General features: G+C 44.3%; 1 protein-coding gene across 1 annotated transcript; it reads right to left on the reverse strand.

Moving 5' to 3' along the window:
• Window positions 1-501: 501 nt before the first annotated feature.
• Window positions 502-18,530, reverse strand: LOC106742077 (probable phospholipid-transporting ATPase VD). The gene is made up of 18 exons (XM_014614698.1): window positions 18,069-18,530; window positions 15,398-16,015; window positions 15,102-15,272; window positions 14,767-15,027; window positions 8,422-8,697; window positions 6,240-6,408; window positions 5,434-5,787; window positions 4,897-5,192; window positions 4,538-4,675; window positions 4,216-4,471; window positions 3,722-4,154; window positions 3,231-3,583; window positions 2,865-3,152; window positions 2,552-2,803; window positions 2,386-2,490; window positions 2,120-2,307; window positions 1,865-2,029; window positions 502-1,801 (listed from the first exon to the last, which is right to left on the reverse strand). Exons 2-18 carry the CDS (start codon window positions 16,003-16,005, stop codon window positions 1,750-1,752), a joined length of 4,365 nt encoding a protein of 1,454 aa, XP_014470184.1. The 5' UTR covers window positions 16,006-16,015; window positions 18,069-18,530; the 3' UTR covers window positions 502-1,749.
• Window positions 18,531-18,574: the final 44 nt, after the last annotated feature.

Raw genomic sequence — 18,574 nt, forward strand, 5'->3', positions numbered from 1 at the left:
GCTAACTTCTGAGACATCGAAGGAAAACATACTATTTCTAGGAAAAATAATTAGCTGATTGGTTTTTATAACGCATATTAGCGTCTATATTATAGCTTCTATTTAAGAGGATATTCTAATCTAGAATTCCGAAAAAATCGATTATTTTTTTTTTAAGCGATTTAAATTCGATTTTTAAGCGAATTAACTTCTCAAAAATAAATTCCTGGAAAATTTTATCGAAATACAAAAAAGTAACGAAATTACAGGCGTTTATAAATTGTGGTACATAGGCCGAAAGTCGATACGTTCGTAGGCGCCCAAGAAATGCTCTGGCTACTCTGATAACAGCTTATCATTCTTGTTTAATTTGCCGGTTGTGTGTATGTATTAGTTTAAAACAATCGTTGGAGATTTTTAAAGGACAAATTTTATAGACGTTTAGTGTTGTCTTGACGGTTACAAGGCAAACGTAGTGGATAGAAAGATGTTATGAAATAGAGGAGGGTTTATTGCCCTGGTTTACCAATTAAAGGTAAACTTTATCTTTTATTTTGTACTCAAAATTTTCAACGCATTTTTCTCGAAAAGGGATGCTTATGTAAGGACAAAACTCGTATAGAAAAGTCGGACTTTTCAACCACAGAAACAACATGCAAATCATGGAAAGTTAATCTGTTTTAATATCGCAACACTCTCCTTACATCACAAACACGCACACAAGGATAATTCGATCATTATCAAAATACTATTGACACTTGCAACGTGTTATCAATATATAATATTCAATATACATTGTCCGATAAAAGCTCTAAATTGATATCTCACAATATTTCTCTCCCTCTCTCTTCTTCTGATATTACAATGGTAGTAACACAACAAATAGATATAACAAAGCATGTGTACAACATTATATTCGTATGAGGTGTTTCGTCGAGCGCAGATCGACCGGAGAAACTCAATATAGTCTCGCTGCTTAAGTATAACCGCACCTGCTTCTTGCAGTATTCGCTTTACAAACGGAGTAACATTTAACGATACCATTAAGCTGGAAATTTACTCATGTATTATAAAAAGAGAAAAAAAAATCGTTTTAGTAAAACCTCACAGGACGATCGAGCTGCATCTCGTAGGAACATCTTATATGTACACTTCGTACACCTATTCTCAAAGGTAAACACGTTCGCTTGTTTTTAACATTGGTCTTCCGCACAATCCGCTCGAAAACAATGAAGTTGCGAGTAGATATTCCGAATAAAGTCGAATCTAGATCGAGAAAAATGTTTGACAACCGCACCGTAGATTTTTCACTCGCGCGAGCATCGCCGAGCGAACCTCCGGTCGTCTGCGATTCAATCAACAGTCTTGGTCCCCTAGAAGTCACAGCCATTAAATGCAATGAACGATCTGAGATAATAAGGCCACTTGATTCAAAATCATTAGCGCCGCGAAAACTCGGGAGGGGGAATGGCAATTAAAGGAGCGTTATTGTGAAATATCTAGAACAACAACGCGATGACGGTGGAGCAACAGCCGACGAATTCTCGGCACCGACCGTCAACTTACTATGTAACTATCCTGGTTCGATATCAGGGGATATAGTAGGATTGTCAAGGATCGTCAGGGATGAAGGCGATCATCGGTGAGGTCAGAAGGTTTTAGCAAGAACGTTTCGTAGAGAATTCACGACAGGGAAAAAGGTGTTTCCTATTTCTTGGTCGGCTTTTCAAGTTAACGAGGCAGACACGCTTGATGATCGTCGCGGCGGTGTCACGCGACGATGGTCGTGAGAGCATCGCTTTTGCTGCTGTACGTGTCGGGTCTGTAATGAATAATCAACGATAAATACGGACGAATAACTCGTAATTATCGAACGACAATGTACCTGATGGTAGCGTGCTGCGAGGAGCGCGACCAGCCAGCGATAAAGTTGATTTCGCCTCTCTGGCTGATACGTTGGCGAACTTGCAAGCCGCTCTTCGCGGTGACGTTGAGCGAGACGATTTGCATGGTGCTCGGCGCGACAACGCTGACAGCCTTGCATACTAATCTTTAATCATCAATGAACGCAAAAGCAACTTGTGTGAATATATCGATATCGCATGATTAACAATCGTGATGATCCATAAGTGATACATGCCTTGGCATTAACGCGAGGACCGACGTGAGCACCACTGTGAGCCAATACGTGTGACGTGCAAATGCCTTTTCCATTATCCAGTAGGATCCGGGTAAACCCATACAATTCACGCAAACGGCGTTATAAAATAGGCAAAATCCGAAGAACACACCCAAGGAACCCATGATGGCACCAATATGAATTATAGTCTAAAAATGTACAACATCAGTGCTGCATACACGCATGTTACGCTTCTGACGACAGCGATTGTCACTCCCCTCACTTACCCAAGATCTAGTTTCTATGGCAGCATGAAGCAACATGACAACGATGCATTCCGTCATAATAGTCGTACCAAACTCCCATATATCGATGGTCGAGTCATGATAAACCTGAAGAGACAAGAAACGGGTATGCCATCGCGATCACGTCATTGATTAATCTGATACTAACCGCTTCGCTGATGAAAAAGATGACGATACTTTGGTACAGAGCGTCGATGATCGTAATCCAGAAGGAATACGACTGATAGACCAGCCCTAAGCGTCCTCTTTTGTACAATTCTGGTGCTGAGAGAAGTACATGAAGCGTGGCGATCCGATCGTAAATGCCCAGAGCTAAGGGCGGCAGCGAGGTGAACAGTAAGTTGTACAGCATTACGTATATTTGGTCCATCATTACAGCACCGGAGAAGCCACAGTAAAACTACGAGAGATAAAAGGAGAAAAAAGTGAGAATGTCCCGACTTTCAAACTATTTTGCGTACCTGGAACCAGAATATGAGGAAGACGAAGGTGGTGTTCTTGTAAAAGAAGTACAAAATCATTCTGGCGAGACGATCGTAACACCAATGTCCGTGCACAAGAAGGAGCCGGCTGAGCATGGAGAAACGAGAAATCGCGAAATCCGCTGCCATCACCGCCTGCGTGCCTTCTTGACCCGAGATGCCCACGCCAACGTCAGCGGTTTGTATCATGCTAACGTCGTTCGCACCATCGCCGATCGCTAACGTTCTCATCCCTAATTGCTTTTTCACGATGCGGACTAGGTACGCCTGAAATATAGAAGAGGAATTATTCTTGGGATTCTCACAAATACAGAGGAAAGTGAATTTTTCCAAGAAATTTCTCACCTTTTGCAACGGCGTGGCACGGCAGGCTAAAACGCTGGAGCATGTTTTCGTGAGTTCCAGGAACGGGCCGATGAGGCCCGATCGCAGATCGAGGATCACGGTCAACGTCTTGCCGTCGACGACGAGGGCGCGTTGCCGTGGGCTGCCTATCCTGTGCGCGTCCGCGGGATGCGTCGATTCTTGCCGCTGCTGTGCCGCGTTGTTCACGCTCTCCCTGCGCGCCGACTCCAGGTAGCTCCGTATCAGCGTCTCGGCCACGGATTTGGACTTCGCCTGTAGATGCAGCAGCTGCATAGCCGGCGAGAAGAGCCGCGCCGAATATGCCACATTCACCGCGGTCTCTGGTTTGTCACCTGAAACGTGTCTCTGCTGATTACGCTCGTGCGTTTCCTCTCTCTTTCTCGATACATCGCCCCTTTACATAACAAACCGATGAGCGCGGATGATGGTCGCACTGAAAATAGCGCGTGTTAAACCGGTTTGACACGGACCTGTGAGAACCCACACCACGATCCCGGCGCCGATGAGGGCGGCCATTGTCTCGGACACGGCCGCCTGCAGCTTGTCCTCGATGCCGGTCGTCCCGAGGAGCGTCAAGTGCGACTCCAGGCTCGCGTACGAGTCGCGTACGCGACGCTCGCGGTTATCCGTCGCCAGCTCCGCCTCGTTGTGCTTCTGCCGCCACGCATCGTACTCCTGTTCGTTCAGCGTTCGCCGCGCCATCACCAAGGTGCGCAGCCCCTGACGAGCGTACGACTGCAGATACTGCCGGATGTTGGCCGCGGCGACGGCGTTCTCGTCGTTCGCCGACAACGACGGCAGCATCGTCGTGTCGGCGCCCTTGCTGTACAGCACGATCTCGCGAGTATGCGGATGCCTCAGAAGCACCGACATGCGCTTCCTGTTCGAGTCGAACGGCAACACCTATGAGGAGCAAAATTCCAACAGTGGTTTTCTTTCGAATCGCTGGGAAGAGAAAACCTACGTGCAGTATCTCGAAGGCCAACACGGACTTGTCCGGTAGGGAGACGATCGAGCTGCGGGGCGTACGTTTCAGCAGCTTGACGTCGTAGGCGCGCGCCGCGTGCACGAGCGCCAGCTCGTCCGGGCTCTCTGCCTCGTAGATCGCCGGCGGCAGCAGCTCGCCGTTCCTCGCGTCCATCGGACTCTTCGAGCCGTCCGGCGACTGTTTGCGCCCGCCCAACAGGCTCGGTATCGACGTTACGTTCAGCAACTTTGGCCTGCGGGGATAATAAACATCGTCTCTCTCTCTCTCTCTCTCTCTCTTTGTCTCTGCGTGCACCAACCTGGTGAGTTTGAACGGAAACCTGGACGTGTCGTCGAACGTGTTCGCCGTGCTGATCGGGGACAACGTGGGGGGAACGGCCCCGTTGTTCGGCGACATCGGTATCGGCGGCGAAGCGGCGGTCGGGAATTCCGTCGTTCTGTCGGGTACAACAGTGTCAACGATTGCGAACTTGGCGACAACAGTGCCAAGGCAACAACGGATCTACTACTATTTTTTCTCATTGACGCGGCAAATTATCTTATTTTCATATTTTCCCTATAAGAGGTACGAAATGTCGGAAAAATATTTATTCTTTCAACGTCTCTCTCCTTTTGTTTTTTTTTTTCTATTTATTTCGCTAATTCAGCGTGTACCAACCTCGTCGGGCCAGTGCCGTTTTTCTGAGGTTCCTCGATGACCCCGCTAGAGTTCATAATATCGTGATGCGGTTGAGAATTAACGACAACCGTGTTACACGTGGCTAAGACAATAAGAAACTCCTGTAAGCGATGTCGAAATGTACCTATGAGCAAGTCCTCCTTAAGCCGCGAGCACGGAATGAGATTCTCGTTGTCGCCCATGTGTGAATAATCCTGGCCGCCCACCGCGCATCTCCTAAATAGCATTTTGTTTTCTGTGAGGGTGCCGGTCTTGTCAGAAAAGACGTACTGTACCTGCCGGTGATATTAACGTAATATTCAGTTACTATATAATATTATATAATTTTATGTTTTATTTTGCACTAATATTTGTAATAATACTTATTATTTTATGTGAAATTATATATATTATATAATTTCATGTTTACGGGAAGCACTTTGAGAGACGAATCGGTCGATTTCTCTCTCAATATCGGACGAAATGATCCTTTCGGCGTGTAAAAACAATCGAATTCATTCAATATGAATCACTCACTTGGCCTAGTTCCTCCGTGATATTCAGCGCACGGCATTCGGCCTTACGGCCGGTTTCCGCGTCGTGGAGGCCCGGGTCGTGGCCGATGTGATACACTTGCCCCACCTTGGCCATCTCGATCGTCACGTACAGGCTGAGCGGTATCATCACTTGAAATATTATGATGTAGGTCCAGAAGGTCAGCATGCTCTCGTAGAGCGGCTCGTGCGGCACCGGCAGAAACGGTATCGGCCCGGTGTCCTCGTACGTAGCCAACCATAATCGGCAGCAGCATGCGCCGATCAGGCATAGCACCATCAATATCACCACGCACCACTTCACGTCCCGGTTCATGTGTTTCTCCAGACGAGAACGCTGAAAAGATTCAAGCGAAACTTCTTTGCGACGCGTATAATCCGATTTTACTGTATGTACCATTTTTGCTGTTGAAACACCGGTGAAATCAATAAACAATTATTTTATTGAAAATGCCACGTGCATCATTACATTTGTCGACAGATTTGCTCAACTTTCAAACGGACAAGCGAATTACACGCTAGATGCTTATGAAGCGCACGCATTAATTAAGAATTATAGTGACTGTTGGAGAAGAACTTTCAATCTGTCGTTCATTATTCATGGAAATATTTCAGATATATACTAAAACGTGTGTATGTCACTCCCAAAAACTGTAATTTATTTTGTACGGAATATTAACTAAACGCTAAAGAAGGTCGGAGCATTTTATCAAGTGATCGCATACTATTTTGTAATGTACGCCACTTGATATTATTTTACACCTCTGATCTGTTTTCCTTGACATTTACCTTGTACCTTGGTCCGCCGTTATTCAGTAATGCCTTGGTCTCGTGACCAGCGTATATGACTATACCCTCGACGAAGTCGGTGTTCTTCAAGACGCATTCCCTGAGCAAGAGATTCTCCGTGGACACGGGCACCCTGCCGCCGTTCGGGTGTACAACGGCGCCGTGAAATCTAGCAGATACAACACCAGCAGTACGTGAATCATACGTAATAATCTGCGGTTAACGCGAATTCCGCCTTAAACATCTATCTATCGCAATAATATAAATAGCGGTCGCGATAAGCGGCATAAATTGCCGGCAATGTCGAGTGAAAGTTTCGTATTTCAGTACGAGTGAAAGTTACGTATCAAAGAGGAGCATGCTGGGAAATCCTATGGTGTTTTATGTACGAATCAGCCGATTAAGACGAAAGAGATTTTTTTCTTTCTCTTCTATGGAATTCCCGAAAATTATCGAACTCCGCTCGAAGGGCACCGCAGCCGATGCCATCTAAAATTCCTAATGAAACTCAAGAAAACGCTGACGTGTCTTTCGGATTTTGAGGTAGGTTGGTCCGTGATAATACGATTGAAGAAATTAATATAGTATGAAAGAGCTAGACGAATCTGTGCTAATGTTTATAAACGTAATTCCTAGTAAGGAAGATAATATCGAAACGATGTCGAAACGAATCTTGGACATCGAAATTAACTCGATGTTGCAGCCGGCAAAAAACTCGACGTTCGTTTGATTTATTTTCGAGTTGCCTTAAATAAACCGACATAAATGACAGCCGTTTTACTCAATTTTCACTGTTGTAATTTAATGCGTTTACACGTAAAATCTCGTTTCGAGAACGAAATGATAACAATATGATACTTTTTATCCGATGTCGAAATGACTCATCTATTTGACATAGATTTAACACCGAATCGACGAGTCATTTCTCACTGGGAAGAAATAAAAAAAATTAATGGTTTTTTCAGAGATGTTGTAAATCGTTCCAAGTTTCACAGTCTTCACATTTTCGAAAAATTTTAAGTAAAAGAGTCATCCGTTTTTTTCCCTTTAATTGGTCAACAAATGATTATATATTGTTATTATCATTGTTAATCTATGACAAATACTTTGTCACGAAAAATAAAATAATAAATGTAACGTTTTAATAACAAGGGTCGGATTCGACCGGGAGAGCGAACCGGTTGAGGAAATTAGACCTTGTACCGGATAAGATAATACAATTTCATTTACCTTATGCTACTAGCCGCTGCGGGAAGACTGGCTTGAAAGATTCACGAAACCATAACACGCTACGCTTCACCAGCGCTGAAGTATCAGAATATGGCTCCGGTCGGGTTCAACCCAATCTTGTTAGACGAGGGTTAAATGCTTAACCAAGAGGCACAAAGGGAAATGTAACGCGTACTACATTGCCAAATTGTAAGAGATTAAATGTCATATACCTCTATCGTTATCAGACCGTTATCAGAAATTGTGTATTTTACATATCAGTTTCCCGTAAATTAGATGGTCAACGACCTTGTAATTTTTTATATTTCTACAGGTCTCTGTTATCATCTTCTCGTTTTTCGTGATAGAGTCAAAAACGTGAGATCGGAAATTTTCGTATCTGCGATACGTGTAAATAATGCTTGCTTCGATATGGTCAGCCTTCTTCTAATTTTACATACGTATAGATCGATTAATATGCTGTTAAAATGCAAAAGATGAAAATAAATTTACGGAGCAACTTTTTACATTTAAATGGAGCTACCGCTAATTTATAAACCGACTTAAAACAGAAAAATTGTTGCCACTGACTGACGACATTTCTCGAGTTTTAGAAGAAATTTTAGATGGCGCTATTGTACATACGGCGCCTTTTGAGCACCAATGGTTTAGTTCTTCAGGGACGAATTTATTAAGATCCGAAGGAAATGGCTTAATTTAAAAATGACATCTGTCAATCATATGACGAGATTTTCCTTTTCCTCGTAGTATTTTGTCGTAGATATTTACTACTAGTTATATCTTTGTCGACAATATGTTTAAATAAAAAAAAAAGTAAAGTTGAACATATCCAAATGAGTTACAAAACTGCCTGAACACTTGTTTTTTGGAACGATGGTCCAGTGAGAACTTGTTTTCGAAAGACAAGTTCTCTCATTGGACTATCGGATGTGATAAATCGTTGAGTATTTACCTATATATTCTAGTACTTGGCTGATCGACCTCGATCACCGATCGGAACTTGGACGGCTGAAAGGTATCCTGCAGATCGAGGAAACCTCTGACAACTTGGCGCTGCTTCAGATTCGACTCGCCGTCGAGATTGCACGTATCGAGATAAGCTAATCCTTGAGGATCACTGCTTCGCAGAAGCAAGAGATCGGCTGGTACCAGTTCGTTGTTCGAGAGATGGACCAGGTCACCCACCTTGACATCTTTCCACGCTACCTTCACGTATCTGTCGCCTTCGCTACAATGAAATTGCGAACTCAGTCGGGACGATCAGTCATCGTCGTCCCTGCGGTTCAGGCGTTGCCTTCACTGCATCGCCGTAGAAGCAATTATATTAACTACAAAACGGCAGTAAAAATTACGTTTCTTCCCCTCTATTTGTGCAACGGTTCGTAACGGATTATTCCGTCCGCATTAATGTTTCTTAATTACTCCGCTCCGTAATTGCGTAAATACATTCGGTAATAACTTTGCGATAAAAATCCGATTATGAGTCTGATGAGCGAGTGAAGTTTGTAACATTCCTCGAGTGAGGTGCAGTCTGTTTCGTGGAATAAACTAAAGCCATTGTAACTGAAGTTATTGAGAATGAGATGCTCTTTTTTGGACGACATCATGATAATTACTGTTTTCTGATGTTACATCGGCAAGGCCGTCAACTATTACAGTGCTTCTTAAAGTTTAAGACTGGCGTTTCAAATTATCCTAGGGCGAGAAAAAAATTTAAATTTGAACCAGAATCACAATACGTCAAATGTAAAGGTACCGAACTTATTTATACGCCTAATACATCCTGTGACAGGGCAAGAAAAATAGTGCTGGAAACGCAAACTGAATTATATAGACGCACGAGCAGAGTCAGTAGTACTTAACGGATAGTTCAGGGCAACCGACAAATCATCGCGTAAAATCCATTGCATAAAAGAACTCCTAAGGCTACTCGGACGCTGTCGTCACCGCAAAAATGGATATCGCGCACGGCTTCGCGAACGGCACCGCGGCGGTGGCAATGCAAATGTTTGCCGAGACCGAAACGAATTCTCCGTTTGCACAGCGGGACGCTCGACGAGTATCGAATAAAATCGTAACGCTCGCATACGTACCGAAAAATTCGTAAATCAGTAAACGGCGTGCCTTTCGGGAGAGTTTCCCAAGACGTCGGAAAAATTTTTTACTTCGTTTTTCACCGTTTCGTATGTTGATAAATCGTTGGATCTTGATGGAATTTCACGGCAGATTTGTTGGAGAGAGAGAGAAAGAGAGAGGCAGAATAATTTTGACAAAAATTAAAGGTATTTTGATAATAATTTTAAGGGTGGCATTTCTAATTATACATCGTGCGACAGGATGAGAAATACCATTTTCTATTCGTATTCTTTTTGTTCTATTTTTTTTTATTGTAAAAGCAAAACAACGACGAAGCACATGCACTTAGCTTCTTTTTTATCCTTTAAGAAAAAGGGTAATTGTTTTTATCAACTCGCCTCCAGATGATGTATGCTAACAACAGCTTCCCACGGAAGTCGCTGACGAAACGAAGCCTCCACTGTTATGGATTTGACCGGTTCGCTCGTCGATATTTTAGGGCCTCAAGCGTGTTTCGGGGAAGCAGCAGGAAGGCAAGGATATACATGCAGGCTCTGTATATATATATATATATATATATATATATATATATATGTATGTATGTATGTATGTATGTATGTATGTATACATCCGCATCGCGATACTCTCTTACATGACGTAACCGATGACGTCACTAGCCGCTTAACGGTACATCGAAAGCTCCGCAAGAGAAGGAAGCATTCTATCTATCAGCACGGCTGAATTGATCCCCACGGATTTTCGCGAGTTTCGAACGCTCTGCATTGTAACATGAGAACACATTATTCCGATCCCCGGAAAGCGCATTATCATCACAAAAAAGATCGTTCCGCTCCTTTTTTTTCTGTAGCTTCGCAGAAAAAGGAATATAGAACACAACGGGCCTTACGACTTCGCATTTTCAACGCGATGGCGTGCCTAAAGGTTGTCGCTATGAATCGCCATCGACGAAGGTCAATGATGCACGCTTCGCGCAATCGATGTCAAATAGGCGAGACAAGTGGGATGATTAGCAGTTCACGCGACGCCTCCCGGACATTTTTCATTCGAACGAATCTGGAAAAGGCTCTGGATTGCGACCGCTTTCCAGACGAGACTAGAGATTTGTTGCGATACGCAGATCTTCGGCCAAGTAAAATTCTCAAATGTAAATGCTAATCAGACGGAAATAGCTCCCAAAAATTTACTCAGCCCGCTGCTTCGCGACTAAACCGATTGCTTCGACTCGCCTTCCGACTTATTAAACTATTACCGCACGCACATCACAATGTTAGTCAAGGTTGCGTGTACGGAGCATGCTCGGCGGCCGGGTTATGAATTAGACCTAGATGTATCAAACACGTATTCATAACGAGCATGCTTCAATGTTGTGACTCATAACTTCATCATCTTCGTACGTATTCTTCATTTAACTCGAAATCTCATTGATCGCTTTAAAAAATACCGTCTACGACGAATGCGAGCGTGTTCTAATTTTGCAATTCGCAAATTTCTCATCTTTCAACGTACTTTTTATCCACCGATGCCTCGCTGCCTCGCCTCAACACAATTCCTATTGTAAATTTTCGGTATATACGTTGTTGTCGATAAAGAAAATCTGCTGACACACGACTGGGTCGTAATCGCTCATAGAAGTCGTAATCACAGTATTCTCCTAATAAACGGAATCAACAGATTGCCTCGCGCCACAGACGTGAGAGATAAAAGGGTAATAGTAATGAATGCGAATGTCAAGGTCTTTGGTGCAGGAGGGGGATTACGATCGATTTGGCTCGAGGGAACAGAGAGAGAGAGAGAGAGAGACGCCATTATGCGGATATGTTGCGTTCGGTGAAACGATAAATTTCACGATTAATGAACGTAAAGTCACGATTCAAAAAAAAAAAGAGAGAGAAATATAGCACTGTGAGTCGCCAACAGCCGCCAACGTAATTTCGAATCGATCGTTTTTTGAATAAAGCACGCGAATGTATCATCCGATAGCGCTACGTAAGAGATCCTGTTACGTCAATCGCTCCGGAACGTAACACTATCTCGTTTAATTTAGATCCTTATTTCATTGTGATGTATTTCGAATGCATTTTTTTATATCGAGGCTCACACCGACGATGGATTACACGACAAATTTTATTAGTGTTTGTTTGTGACAGTGTAAGAAATTTTTATTAATTTTCTGCTCCCCGGATTGCAACTGTTACTTCCTCATTGCTTATGCCTCAAAAATATAAAAAATGGATATTATTTCTCCATAAACTTTGCTTTTGCGACTAGGACAATGATATCATGATACTTAGCTATTTCAAGTAGAAAAACGTGCGATTTTGTGTCCTTTCTTTAACTTTAAGCAGCACAAAAAAGTTTAACAACGTAATATAATCCCGAATGCAAATTCAGGCCAACAAAATAATAAGTAATGGGAAAAAGAATACAGTTGTGAGAACATTTAAGGGAATTGTAGGCAAAGTTCAAAATTATGTTTTTTTTAATACCTTTCCCCGACTTTTCTAAATTTTCCACGACCTTCCTCGGTTTTCCAATTCGGTTTTTGTTAGCAACCCTGCTTCTTTAAAATCGAAACTTCTTACTGTCTGTGCTCTATTGCTACTTAATTTAAAATGTATTTTCTAATCAACAATTCATTAGACTATCTGCCGAATAATTTAGAATGTTATTCCGCCTATGAGTGGCAAAATTGCATTCTCTCGTTCACCTCCCCCCCCCCTCCGTGACTTCCCTCAATTTTGAATAACGATACTTTTAGGAATGCCGATTGGATTCGGGAACTGGCTCCGCAGAAATTACCGAACAATTGCAATCGCGAGCATGGCCGGGAGTAAATTAAAATTGATGAGAAATCGACAAGACGTATATTACGGCAAAGGACAAGGTCGCCAGGTAGCCACAGGGACTACGTATCGGGTATATTGCCAGGTAATCGATCAATTATCCGATTACACTGCATTATGAATAAAGCTAGGATTTACTGGGATCGCGAGGCTAATCAGAAGCGCGATTATGATTGCACGAACGATCGATTTGTCATACTATCCCAGGCGAATATAATTATTCAGGATTCGATACAATCAATCGGCTGTCAATCCGCGAACAGAATTCAAACTATGCGGATATTACAAGATGGAAAAAATTAATTCTTTTTCTTGATTTTTCGCTTAATAATATCTCTTCCGATCCATATAAATAAAAAGTACATTCGTCAAACTACCTATCTCGCTTCGCTGTAAACACGTTATTAAACGCAAAAGTGAGAAATTCGCCAGCTGGCCAAAAACGTGGCAAAAGTGTGTGGAAAATGATGGAAAATGATGGACTATTTCAAGGATTAACAGGTTATACGTTTTTTTTTGTTGCGAATAAATATGAAAATCATGCTAAAAAGACACTGGACTTATTTGTACCTAATAAACGTGGCTTTTTAGCCAATCAGGTGGTTCCTTAAGCTACTTTCGGAGGCACTTTTATCGATAAAAGAGAATATGATCCCGAATCTGACTATCCGTTTTCGGCGAGAATCGCTTCCGCGTGACAGCCGCCTCCGAATTATTCAACTTTTTAGATAATCGCGCGAGACGATATATTTCGAAGTTCGTTAGCCCTGTAAGCGCGATTTAATCTGCCAAGCTGTCCTTGTGGCGCACTGCAATCCACTACGTGGCACGTGTACATACGGCGGGTATATCGGCGCAAGCGTATCTCGCCCGCGGATTCTATCTGGTTCGATCGCAACAACCTCTCCTCCGTGACGCGCGACCCGCCTGCTGAGGACGTTTCGCGCACACGTGTTCGGATAGAGTCATCGCGTGGCATTCAAAGTGCGAACACTCTGCGTTATCCTTCAATTCGCCGCACAATTCCGTTGTTTACCTGAGACAACGCGCGGCATATGATAGCGAACAACGGCGCTCGTTGCAACCGATTAGACGCTGATTCCGCGTGTAAACAAGGTGAATGAGATGTCAATTGGTAGCGCAATATCGTCGCGGCGCGAAGTAGGGGAGACCACGGTGTTATCTGGCACACATTTTATTTTTGTGCACAGCATTCTGTCCCTTCAGCAGCAGAAAAAAACATAAAGTTTACCGACGCAAGGAAGTGAAGTACTAAAAAGTTGATAAAAATTAGAAAAAAAATTCTCAGAGCTCTGTATGAGAGAAGAAGGTAAACAATTGTTGGCCCTCAATTGGCAGTCCTTCCCATTTTTTGCTCCGAAAAGAAAGAGAAAAAGCCAGGAAAAGAAAGAAGACACTTTCTTTTCCGTGTTCAAGCGCGTGCACAGGCCGCGCGTGTACGTGACCTACATATCCAGAATTGTCGGTCTTATTGGAATCGATATATCGGGGATTCCGCTGCCGCAGAATTCTAACTGAGGCGGGGACGCAATCGAGGATAACGCATAAAGCCGATACTGCTTCTCTCTTTTTTCTTTTCCTCTGAATGAAAAATTGAACGTTCCCGTTTTCACACGTGAATCCTTCCTTTTGCGGCCTATATGAAACATGCCAATAAAAAGTAACGATACGTTCGTTGACAGCGGAATGAAAGTTCGGAAATTTTGCATCGAGAGTCATTATCTCTCTCTCGTGGCCTGATGACAGACATGCATAAGATAAAAGCTGAGCTCTTAATTCGGAAGAGAGTAATTTGTGCTTTAACGGCGCGCAGTTGAGATTAATCTCGGAATTAACGTTGATTTCTCGTTACTAACATCCCTCAACCGAACATCGGAGGAGCGGCGCATAACCGCTCCGTGCTCACAGCTTCTCCGTCATTATCATCCTATCGTTCATATTTCCACGTTATCCCGGCGACGTTCTTTTTTTAACGAACCCCAAGCTTCAATAAAGCGTTAATATTTACCAGAGGGAAAACTCATTTTTCTCCTCGTCTTTGGACTGTCCGGGTATAAGCTATATCAAAATGACAGAACAATCAACAGTCGTAATGCACATCCAGACGTGATACGAATGACTGCAGAAATTTAGCGACCTACAGTTAGCGTTGGCTATTCTTTAAAAGATACCGCGGCTCGTTGCAGAAACAAGTAACTCCTGCTGTTAGAAAAATAACTTTAGCGTACGTGCGACGTTGTATGAATATTTTGACGATAAGAAACTCGACATGTCTTTCCAACGGGGAAGTAAAGTGCACTTCACACGCTATACGGCTTCGACCGCCGTCTACTCACCTAACGTAGACTCGGCAGGTGGAATTATTCACACGCCGGTCACTGGCGAGACGCCGACGGTCCTCGAAGAAGTCCTTGAGCGCGGTGACACCCAAAACGAAGACCACCGGGATCATAGCGACCTCCTTGCCGAAGGCGTTTATAGCCGGCACCCAATTGAGCAGCACGATGAATATGAAGTACAAATTGGCCACGCGGTGGAATTGCTCCAGCAAGTTGCGAGGTAGGAAGCTCAGCGCCGTGTACTTGGTTGTGCGCACTCTGCAAACGAAACGATGTGAGAAATAAGTAACATGCGACAATGAAGATGTCACACTAGTGACATGCGATTCAACCTGTTGTCCACCCTTCCGCCGTTAGGATGCTGACTCGCTGGGAAAAGCAAGTGATTCGGAACTATTGTCCTTAAACGAGGCTCTTCTGGCAGTGGACCGAAACAGTGGGCCCATATCCTTCTCCACCAGGGGGGCGCGACGCTACGTCTTATCGTATATATAGACTCCGATCTGCGAACACGATCGTTTAGCTTTTCTTCCTCTCTATCATTCCGCGCGTATTAATGTACACAATTTATTTTTTAAGAAATTCCTTCGAGTGAAGTTACATCGGTTTGTAACGGTGATCTCTCTACCTGGACGCTTGGCGCGAATGGCCCCGAAAAGAAGGCATCCTGCCGGACGGCCTGCCGCCGTCCTCCCTGTGACCCGGCGGCAGGATGAAGTCCGTTCTGGAGCCGACGCGGTTGTGTCCCGTTACGGATTGTACGTCCGCCACCTGACCCTGGCTGAAGGCTCTCTGGTGACCCGGCTTCTTCAACGCCGACGGCCGAGCGCTTCCGCCGCTCAACGTCGTCAGCGGGCCCAGGAAGGATCCGTGCCATCCTGTCGCGCAGTCCGCCAAGACGCCACCGTGGCTGGCCGATCTTGCGTGCGTCTTCGGGAACGGCCGTCTCCTGCCGGGCGATGTCACCTCCACCACGGCGTCCTCGTCTTCGTCGCCATTGTCGGCCTTTGTTAATGCGGTGGTCAAGCTGCTGCTCGTCATCGTCGTGCTCGTCGAAGTCGAGGTGTCCGTCGAGCCACTGTGGAGGAAGGACGACTGGATCGTCGCCGTCGTCGTCGTCGACGACGACAATGAAGATGTCACAGAGCTGGGACGGCCTGCACTCGGGAACACGTAGAGGGACCCCTGTCTGCCGGTCTCCTCGCTGACTGCTTCCTGCGTATCGTCCTCGGACATACTGGCACATCTGCGCACGCGGTGCACGCGTAAAGGAAAGGAGTTTTCAAAAGTTCGCCCATATTTCATCCTTTTTTTCGTAGAAATCTATTACAGGGTCGTCGCCGATTACAAGTCTGAGAAATTCAAAGTGGCGGAAGAAATTTAGTCAAGTTTGCTATAAGTGTGTGATATATCTCTTATCATCTATCGTTGTGTCGACAGATTATTACTATATAAAAGCCTCTGATGTGGTACGTCCACGCGGAACGTCTCGTCGATTTATTTCACCGATGCGAAACTGGGAGTAATTTTGCACGATACCGATCCTGTATTTTCCGGAGGAAGATGCAGCTGTGTGTCGATTCGCTCACGCGAAAAATACGCTCTCTCTCTCTCTCATAGGTTTGTTCATAATATTGCGTGTACGCAACGATGATGGACAACAACGAGGGATCCAGCTTTGTCGCGAACGCGCATTCGCGCTTATCGCGCGGCTCGTTATCGCGGCGGGTTGATTGAAGCCTCGAAGGATACTACCTGCGCTATATTCGAACAATGACGCGCCTTTCTTTGGCTTTGCGCGGACATTCGTTTCGTGGAAGCGCAAGAATAATCTAAGGCAAATTTGCGACAAATTTGCTAAAAGTATACACTCAGATTTTTATGTTATATTTTGCATGACATATTTTTTCGAGTAAACTTCGATATTTTCTTCATATTTCTCTTTCGACATTCTGTGTGATAAATATGAATATTATATAAACCGCTTGTAAAGAACGCAGACAAATCGACTAGTAACGTGTCGTTGCAATTTGTGCACGCCTATCTGTTTTGAACGTTGGATATTTCCAGGGATTGATGCATCTCCCGTTCTCTAGGATTGCTTTTACTGAGCATTCGGCTCGATTTCCGCACACGAACGTTTTTTCGCTAACAGTCGGAGTAATTTTACGCGGATACATTCAGGCGAATTAATCGTTAGTGGACGACGACGGCGCCGCGAAAACAGAAGGCTCTTCTTTTTTTCAACGATGTTATCTGATTGCCAGCAATTTCCACACAACACAGATAACAGTCCAACGCGAATACATTTAAAAACAAGCGATTCAACGATGACGAACTCCGGGTGACGGTTTTCTTCGTTACTTCCTTCCTATTTCCCGTCGTAAATAAAATTCTATGACAGGGCTGAGAGAGAAAGAGACAAAGTTAAGAAAGTGCATCGCGTAATTCTCGTCAGACCTTTCACTTTTTTGCTTTTCGTCACGCGTCTCAATTTGATCCGATCGATTGTCATCGGCTCGCCTACATGAAAGTTACTCGACAATGATTTTTCCGAAATTTGAAAACCAACGAAATTCTTTCCGCGACTTGAAATACGTGGCAATTCTTCTTAAATGCGGCACAATATTTCGGAAACATTTAACAGACGTCTGAAACAAGTAGAATGTTTTTAGACATCTTAGGCCTGTATTAATACAGTCGTTATTTGAAATTTGTCCCACGCTGAGATACTCGGACCTGAATTTAGATTCGAATGTTTTCCTTGAATCGTCATACGAACTATTTGTACGCGCAATTCTCTAACTGATAAAAACTCACGCCCACCTCAAAATTAAAATCTAAATATTCTACCTACGGCAAATCTATTAATATCTCTATCGAAAAATTTCTATTGAGATCATAAATGTGAACTACATAGAGAACACAAGTCGTGGGAACCTCATTGAGAAGTCATATGAGGTTTCCGCAAAATTTCGTACGTGTCTCATCTATTAATATTCCGTAAGTATTATTTCGTATCACTGGAATATTACTTCTGATATTCTAAACATATGTCAAGAATATAAAAATATTTTACTCGGATGCCTGTCTCTGGGTTAAATAGCGCATTGAAAAATCCGCGGTCTCGTCGGTCTTGTCGAGGAAGCTGACTTTCCTGTGAAAAACGATGTCGTACGTGACGACGACGATTGCGTAGTGTTCGGAACGCGAATTCGCGCTTCAACAAGGAGGAAAAAGTCAAGGTAAGCGGGCACGCGCGCGTAATGTAAGGATTACAAGAGAGGAAGGAGACTCACATTTTTCCTGGCTACCGACGTCGTCCACGTGGCCTTGTTGAATACGCGTCGTTGGGAGCGTCACCCGAATTCACATCCCTCCAACTCTCCTCCTCTTTCTCGCTCGCTTCCACCGTTGGAAAAGTCGACGATCCCGAACGAGGAAACCGTGCCGACGACGCGGCCACGTATCACGCCAGCTGATACCCGGTACGGATTTATCCAAAATCAACGACGTATATTCCTCTTCTTCGTGGAAACGAAGTACTTCGACTGCGCGCGCGATCGTAGCGGTTGACGAAAAAGTTAACGGAACGTCTCCGTCGTCCTCGCTTTCAAAATTCGCGCACGCGAGTCGGCCGTCAGGACGGCACCCTCACTTCGACATTCCGCGTTATCGCGTACAATTCAGCGCCAAACGAAATCGCTAAAATTCGAGCGCGCAACCCGACGACGCGAGCTCACTCGTCGTACTCGTACTAACAACTCGGGCCATCTCGGCCGACCAGTTCGCCGTGGCTATCGCG

This window comes from Dinoponera quadriceps, unplaced genomic scaffold (genome assembly GCF_001313825.1).
Source record: "Dinoponera quadriceps isolate SergipeBrazil2010 unplaced genomic scaffold, ASM131382v1 scaffold588, whole genome shotgun sequence".
Classification (NCBI taxonomy): Eukaryota; Metazoa; Arthropoda; class Insecta; order Hymenoptera; family Formicidae; genus Dinoponera; species Dinoponera quadriceps.